The sequence below is a fragment of the Triticum aestivum genome, chromosome 6A (genome assembly GCF_018294505.1).
Source record: "Triticum aestivum cultivar Chinese Spring chromosome 6A, IWGSC CS RefSeq v2.1, whole genome shotgun sequence".
Lineage (NCBI taxonomy): Eukaryota > Viridiplantae > Streptophyta > Magnoliopsida > Poales > Poaceae > Triticum > Triticum aestivum.
In genome coordinates, this window is record NC_057809.1 from 577340696 (window position 1) to 577349412 (window position 8717).

General features: G+C 44.3%; 1 protein-coding gene across 1 annotated transcript; it reads right to left on the reverse strand.

The window, feature by feature from the left end:
* Positions 1 to 1109: 1109 nt before the first annotated feature.
* On the reverse strand, positions 1110 to 4594 carry LOC123128648 (mitochondrial adenine nucleotide transporter ADNT1). Its single transcript, XM_044548718.1, has 3 exons — positions 4138 to 4594; positions 1845 to 1969; positions 1110 to 1512 (listed from the first exon to the last, which is right to left on the reverse strand). The coding sequence occupies exons 1-3, from the start codon at positions 4302 to 4304 to the stop codon at positions 1493 to 1495; spliced, it is 312 nt and encodes a 103-aa protein (XP_044404653.1). The 5' UTR covers positions 4305 to 4594; the 3' UTR covers positions 1110 to 1492.
* Between the last annotated feature and the right edge of the window lie 4123 nt (positions 4595 to 8717).

The following is an 8717-nucleotide window of genomic DNA, read 5'->3' on the forward strand; positions in this document are numbered from 1 at the left end:
GACTCGAAGCGTGTACAAAAGCACATCGACTGTTTGGCAAATCCATTAACAATGAATCTAGCAACTCCAATAGGAAGAGTGTCCAAACAGTGCTTTCTGATTGTGAAAATACATACGAACAGGAAAAACATAGAAAACCGAAGGGAAAAGGGAAGGTTATTGGGTAACACATACAAACAGGAAGCAAGTTATGTGCAAGTTTGGACACTCTTTACAAACAGGAAAATACACATATAAACAAGGAGCAAGTTATGTGCATGTTTGGACACTCTTTACAAACAGGAAAATACATACTACTTCAGATATATTGCATACACAAAAATACCTAAAAACCCAACTTAAAGGAAAAAAGGGGAAACATATACAAGCAGGAAAAACATAGAAAAACAAAGGGAAAAGGGATGGGCTGGGTGGTACACATAATGGGCTTCAACCCAGTAGCAAATTACCTGGCCCAAATATATGGTCAGTAAAAAAACATTAGCCCAAACCACCTCACAAAATTGCCCATAAAAAACACAACACGAATCTCAGAGCTAGAATCAACGATCATAAAATCGACTACCCAAATTCAAAATTCAGGCAACTTACATGTAGCTAAAGTGATCCTTGTTAATAATGTGATGGTACCTCTTATTTAAACATAGAAATTAGTGCTTCATTCAATTGCAAGAAGAGAAATGGAACATGCATGGGCATTATTCATAAAAGAAGTCATTCTTCAAACCATAGCCAAGCCGGAAGTAGAGTCCAACGCTTCACACTTAGTTGGGAACTTGGAATTGCTTTTACAATGTTATCGATCTTTATGTTATGACTTGGAAGCATCAGGATTTACGAGCGCACATCCACTCAGGTTCGTACTAGCATACCCTCACCATACTTCAATGCCACATGACACTGTGCACAGTAGGTTTGGGTCTCTTGGGAGAGGTGGCCTCCCGCTCTAATGTGCCGCGACTGCCTGCTAGGCTATTTTACAGTAGTGGGAACCTTAACTCCAAAGGTCAGTATAGAGCAAAAGACGCTTATGATGCATAGTTCACTAGAAGAATTCATCAACCTAACTACTAGTAGCGCTCATTTGTTTCCCACGCTACTACTAATAATTTAGGAATTAAAAAAATAAAAGTTAGATGTAGTATTCATGGATGGCAATACGTCCAGTGCAAACCTAACCAACATCACATAACATTCTCAAGATTCCATTTAACTTCAGACACACACAATGATCATCGAAAGGTGGGTACCTTCCCTGGTGTTCCATCATCAACCTAAACAGACAACTTCCCTAGATGTATCTACCAAGGCTCGGAGCTTAGACGTCGGTGGACCCGAATCCTCCCTCCCCCGGACGGTGGCGTCGAGGTCCACCACCTCGGCGACCTCCGGCGTTGAAATCACCTGGACAATCATCTATGCGACATGGCCACCAGCTTCACGGAGAAGTCCGCCTCTGAGTGGTTGAAGAGCACAACGCCCACCGGCTGCGCTAGTCAGCGTCGGTCACCCCTGCGCCCATGTCGAGAAAGTGAAAACTTGTTAGTACGCAAATTGCATCAGTTCAACTAAATGGTATATTCCAATTCACAAGACCCATTAATTAAGTTTAGATTCTTTCTCATCTAGCAATTTAAAGGGGCTCATGCTGAAAATATATGCTTAATTCCTCACTGGCTATTCAAACTAAATGGTCCAAGAACTTTGGGACAATCAACAACCTTTTCTCTTGATCTCCGCTAGCTACTTTGGATTCAACAAGAAAAGGAACATTTATTTGAACTGAAAAGAACAAGCAGGCAAGCATGCTATCAATCTTCTGGCTAGAATTTCACAAAGTGCACCTGTCAAGTGTACTCTAACAATCGACGTGTCCCATCTCCTCATGATTAAGGACTCTAGCTGAGCCGACAACGTAGAGCAAGATGTAGTCGTTTCCGAGCATGAACCCTTGGCTGTCATCAATGAACTTGCAACATCCATCATGCCCATTGTAAAATATGTTAGTTTCAGATAAGAAAAGAACTGAACTCTGAACATATGATGTTATCTAAATCCTTACTTTATGGAGATGTCATCGGCAGCAAAAAAAGGAAATATATTTCAATGATTTTGGTGTTGCAACAACGTATATACTTTATCACATTATAAGTCCTCACACCATCAACTATGACAAAATCTGAGAGTATAAGTCTGGTTACATTCACCCAAGTCCAAACATAAAATTCTGTCCAACATAGTACATCCCACTTTGATAATTTCATAGTATTTAATATAACGAACGAAACCTGACAAGTGATATGTGTTTAAGTATCTACAGAACAGCCTCTAAAATTTTCATGTTGTAACTTTATTTTAATACCACCTCTAACAGGGCCTAATCTCCCATATCAAAATACTGTACCCAGGAACATATATTTCGGGACAGAAACTAAATTGATGGCTGCTCTCAAACCGTACATCCAAACGACACAAATAAATACTCTAAAGAAACCTTGGAACTTTATCTAAAACTTATGTAAAGGGGCCAACTCAAAATTCTAAGCCTAGCTAACTCATTTTTCAGATCTAAGCTTGCTGTCCAAATTGGACAGTGCAGTTTTTAACTGAACCAAGTTCAGTTTACAGCCATGATGCAGAACTAGATGCTAAAACTAACACCTTGTAGGGAGAGGCGATGCACCATTTTTACCTCGAATCAAAGGCTTCGCATATGCGCTTTGTCCGGATAAATAGATGATATCTCCCTTAACAGTATCCATGCCATGATGCAGAACTAGTATTTCCAAATTTCGCCAAATCACCACTCGAGCATTTCTAGAGGAAATTAATTGATTCTCTACATAGCATCTGCCCTACAATAGCTATGAACCTGGGTTACTTGCTGTCAAGAGAGACCCGATGGTAGGGTTGCAAAAACAGAGGAGGGGCTACTCTGTTTCGGGCAACAACCATGCCTTTTAGTTTAGCATTTTTCAGGTACGTGACAAGACAAGATAGGTAGTTAGTGGTGAGTGTCCACGGTGAAGGGCCAAGCAGCACATGACTGAAACTGAGATCGGAATACTATTAGCATTATTTCCTCATGATGATTCAGAACTGAAAACGTGAGCAATTACTGTGCACTCAAAGAAGTTTACTTTGAGTGGCCACCAAAAGTTAGAAATGGTTCCATGAATGCAACAAATGTTAATAACTAGCTATAAGACAAAACATGGCTTGAATTATAATAGACAGACCATATTCAGAATGCATCAGTAATTAACATTAAATCCAGATTCTTAAAGCCTGTGGTTAATCGATACTTCTGTGTGTTGGAGGGACTGTAGTTTAGCAACTTGTTCTCAAGTATGCAATGTTTCCAAGTGGCTAAAAAGCAAAGCAAAAGGCAAAGCCATCTTTGACTCCAACAACTATAACAACATTCGATAGCTAGAGTCCCAACCGAGGAAGACAGATCAACTAGCCATAGTCCTGTACCAATCAAATATATATTATTACATCAAGTAGGCACTTAGATGCTCAGCTTTAGATAATGGGATTTCATGACATCATGAAGAACCACATACCACATACTTAAGAAGGTGCCAATAAAGAATGCACCAATAATTGACACCTCAAATAAAGAATGTGCCAGTAATTAAGATCCAGATCATAAAGCCTGGTGAATCGACTTATTTGGGGGGTTTAGCAACTTGATACACTAATCTTGGATATAAAATGTCCAGCCCCAAAGTAGCTCCAATTAAAGGAGCTCATTTTGCAGAATATTAGAGATAGCATTTTAAAAACAGTGAAAAACAACAACATACAAATTTGACATTGAATTGATGGTAACAGGATGACGAGAAATGCTAATATAACCCCATCCAGTGTTATTCACCTCAGACTAATGGTCTATTGCTAGGGTTTAAGCGTCAGCAAACTGATCCAAACAAAACAATTAACATTAGTCAAAATGCTCGACAGCAGATTCTGCCTAACGTACTACAGATCACGAAGCGGTCATGTGGGCACAGGGAAATGGTATAGATCATAGATGAAATTAATCAATCAGATGCGAATTTTAATCGAGACCAACAACTCTACCAAACGAGATCTGAGGGGCGGGCGGAAGGGAGGAGGAAGGGTACTCACAGGCCGCCGGCGACGCCTCCGGCGAAGAGGGACTTGCAGACGGTGAGGACCTGGTGGCCGGGGCCCTTGACGCCCTCGCGCGCGAGCTTGGCCTCCTCAGCCAGGTTGACGATGGTGTTGATGGCCGTGCCGCCCCTGCTCTTCCCCACCACGTCCTCCGATGCCATCTCCTCGCCCGCGTCCGCCTCCCCTCTTGCCCTCCCGGATCGCGCGCGGCGGCGGCGACGACGGCGGCCTCCCCTTGCCGCGCCTCGGAGGAAGATGCAGGGGAGAAGGAGAGGGAGAGGCCGGGGATCGCCAGTGGGGAGGTCGCCGGGGTGGTGGGCGGCGGTAGCGTGGGATGGGAGGGAGACGAGGGGTGAATCGGGATAAGAGAGGAGGTGGAAGGGAGGCTGGCGGTGGAGGGGATCTGGATCGAGGGTTGGGTGTTTTTTTTCGAGACAAACAATGGTGGACTGGTGGGTGGAGTGGGACGGTTGGTGGGGTGGATCGGGGTGGGTGGTGTGGAAATGTACAGTAGCGTGGGCATCAGACCTGCGCTACAGCTATTCACAAAATAGTAGCGCAGGTTTATAATCATCGCTACTACTATGGCATGTCCCGGGGGGGGGCACGGCAGAGACCACTTAGTAGTAGCGAGGGTTAAAAACACGCGCTACTGCTATCAACTTAGTTGTAGTGAGGGGTAAAATCCCGCGCTACTAGTAAGTAGCAGTAGCGAGGGGTATAAACCCACGCTACTAGTAAGTGTCTGTGTATAAGCTTTTCCTTAATAGTGTGGTGTAAATACGGAAAACAAGGAGATCAAGTTGTACATGGGGCTGTCATTGCCAAATAGAAACTAGACGGCTGATTGGTTGGATAAACGAGAATGGCTTTGCAATAGTTTGCACCTTTGGTGATCGGGCACCAGAAACGACATTGCACATCCTACTGGGCTACATCTACTCGAAGAAGGTATGGATTAAGGCGCATTGCATTCACCCGCAAAAGGCTGATATTTCTTTGGGGGCCAAGAGTGTTAAATCGTGGTGGCGTAAGCTCAACTCAACTGGACCAAAATAGCCGAGAAGTAAGTAGCTGACATTTGTGGTCTACATGGCATGGCACTTGCAGAAAAAACAAAACAAACATCTCCTCCAGCAAAAGCAGATTCAACAGTAGGCCTTGACCGATGATTTTGGCCTTTTAGGAGAGACATTTAGGGAGTAGTTCATTTGGTGTTGTGCTGACTAGACATGTTTCTGATCTCGTGGTCTTATCACTGATCCTTTCTGTAATCCTTTCTTGACTGTACATTTTTTCCCTTTCTAATACTCCCTCCGTTCCTAAATATAAGTCTTTTTAGAGATTTCAGTATAAACTACATACGGATGTATATAGACATATTTTGGAGGAGTGTAGATTGACTTATTTTGCTCCGTATGTAATCCATATTGAACTCTCTAAAAACACTTATATGTAGGAACAGAGGGAGTATAAGGCAAAGTAGTAATTATTGTAGAAGATCCAACATTTTCTGGAACAAAATAGGAAATAATGATGAAACAAACGATCCCATACAGAGCGGACAGTTTTACTCTGTACTAGTAGTCAAGTAAAAATCACTTGTAGAAGTCATGAGTATCAACATTTCTAAAATATGTTGTTTTTCTCCACACCTACTTAGATAGTACTTTGTGATTAACCTAATTAACCAAACAATAGCTCATCTCTCTCTCTCTCTCTCTCTCCACCAACACGATCTATCAGCTCCTCTCTGTGTCTTTTTCTACCGCTGTCCTCTGTGGCTTATGTTAGCCAGCCACCAAATGAAGAAAAAAATGCTATATTAACTGTGATCATCTAAATAAACTCAACCAAAGCACATCTGAACTATGAGCACATAAAGAAAATTAACACAATTATATGGGAGATCTCATGACACTAAATGCATCCCCACCCCTTATGGCAGGAATAAAATGCATGGAGGCAGATAGGTGGTTGCATCACATCACATCAAAGGTTAATGTAATGCTACTCCTGGGGGGTATATCTACCCCTATTTAAACACGAGAAGAGATATGGGACATGAACACTATTCATAGTGTTTCTTCGCGCCTAAGCTTAACAAGGAGTAGAGGTCAGTGATGGCTAGCATACATAATTGGAATTGCTTTTGCAATGTCGTCAAAGCCAAACGACATCCTTGGACTTGAAAGTATCATAATTAACGACTACATCGACTCAGCTTTCTACACAGAGTAGCGTATCTATGATGGTCAGCTAGAGATAGTCACTCTGGCAACCATGTGTTGGCCATCAAACCAGAACTTTTTTTGATCAAACCAGAATATTGAGAGCGGTGCATTGCCGCTTTCTCCACCAAACACAAGGACTGTACTTTGAGGAGAGGGGCCTCCTCGGGTGGCTACTGGCGGAATCTTTTCCTCACCCTCAATTGTGCGAGATCATTGTTGGTGTCTCTGCAAGTGTGGAGACAATCGGGGATTATTCTCAAGAATGACACTCTTGGGGAACGTTCCAGAAAACAAATATTTTCCTACGGTTTCACCAAGATCCATCTATGAGTTCATCTAGCAATGAGTGATCGGATGCATCTACATACCTTTGTAGATCGCGAGCGGAAGCGTTCAAAGAACGGGGATGAGGTAGTCGTACACGACGTGATCCAAATCACCGGAGATCCTAGCGCCGAACGGATGGCACCTCCGCGTTCAACACACGTACGGTCAGCATAACGTCTCCTCCTTCTTGATCCAGCAAGGGGAGAGGAGAGGTTGAGGAAGATGGCTCCAGCAGCAGCACGACGGCGTGGTGGTGATGGAGCTGCAGTACTCCGGCAGGGCTTCGCCGAGCTCTACGAAGGAGGAGGAGGTGTTGGAGAGGGAGAGGGAGGCACCAAAGGCGTGGTTTGAGAGGCCCTCCTTCCCCCACTATATATAGGGAGCCCAGGGGGCCGTCGGCCCTAGGAGATCCAATCTCCTAGGGGGGCGGCGGCCAAGGGAGGATTCCCTCCCCCCCAAGGCACCTAGGGGGTGCCTTCCCCTTGTGGGACTCTTCCCTTCTTGAACCCTAGGCGCATGGGCCTCTTGGGGCTGGTGCTCTTGGCCCATGTAGGCCAAGGCGCACCCCCTACAGCCCATGTGGCCCCCCGGGGCAGGTGGACCCACCCGGTGGACCCCCGGGACCCTTCCGGTGGTCCCGGTACAATACCGGTGACCCCAAAACTTGTCCCGATGGCCGAAATAGCACTTCCTATATATAATTCTTTACCTCCGGACCATTCCGGAACTCCTCGTGACGTCCGGGATCTCATCCGGGACTCCGAACAACATTCGGGTTACTGCATATACATATCCCTACAACCCTAGCGTCACCGAACCTTAAGTGTGTAGACCCTACGGCTTCGGGAGACATGTAGACATGACTGAGATGGCTCTCCGGTCAATAACCAACAGCGGGATCTGGATACTCATGTTGGCTCCCACATGCTCCTCGATGATCTCATTGGATGAACCACGATGTCGAGGATTCAAGCAACCCCGTATACAATTCCTTTGCCAGTCGGTATGTTACTTGCCCGAGATTCGATCGTCGGTATCCCAATACCTCATTCAATCTCGTTACCGGCAAGTCACTTTACTCGTACCGTAATGCATGATCCTGTGACCAGACACTTGGTCACTTTGAGCTCATAATGATGATGCATTGCTGAGTGGGCCCAGTGATACCTCTCCGTCATACGGAGTGACAAATCCCAGTCTTGATCCGTGTCAACCCAACAGACACTTTTGGAGATACCCATAGTCTACCTTTATAGTCACCCAGTTACGTTGTGACGTTTGGTATACCCAAAGCACTCCTACGGTATCCGGGAGTTACACGATCTCAGGGTCTAAGGAAAGGATACTTTGACATTGGAAAAACTCTAGCAAATGAACTATACGATCTTGAGTTATGTTTAGGATTGGGTCTTGTCCATCACATCATTCTCCTAATGATGTGATCTCGTTATCAATGACATCCAATGTCCATAGTCAGGAAACCATGACTATCTGTTGATCAACGAGCTAGTCAACTAGAGGCTTACTAGGGACATGTTGGTGTCTATTATTCACACATGTATTACGATTTCCGGATAACACAATTATAGCATGAATAAAGACAATTATCATGAACAAGGAAATATAATAATAATGCTTTTATTATTGCCTCTAGGGCATATTTCCAACAGTCTCCCACTTGCACTAGAGTCAATAATCTAGTTACATTGTGATGAATCGAACACCCATGGAATTCTGGTGTTGATCATGTTTTGCTCTAGGGAGAGGTTTAGTCAACGGATCTGCTACATTCAGGTCCGTATGTACTTTACAAATATCTATGTCTCCATCTTGAACATTTTCACAAAGGGAGTTGAAGCGACGCTTGATGTGCCTTGTCTTCTTGTGAAACCTGGGCTCCTTGGCAAGTGCAATGGCTCCAGTGTTGTCACAGAAGAGTTTGATTGGCCCCGACGCATTGGGTATGACTCCTAGGTCGGTGATGAACTCCTTCACCCAAATTGCTTCATGTGC

Excerpts from the sequence above, each read along its gene's own strand:
- LOC123128648 (XM_044548718.1), bottom strand. The coding sequence starts at position 4,304 with ATGGCATCGGAGGACGTGGTGGGGAAGAGCAGGGGCGGCACGGCCATC. Across the intron at positions 1,970-4,137 it reads GGAGGCGTCGCCGGCGGCCT|TTCATTGATGACAGCCAAGG; the intron begins GTGAGTACCCTT and ends GGATGTTGCAAG. Across the intron at positions 1,513-1,844 it reads TGTTAGAGTACACTTGACAG|GGGTGACCGACGCTGACTAG; the intron begins GTGCACTTTGTG and ends ACATGGGCGCAG.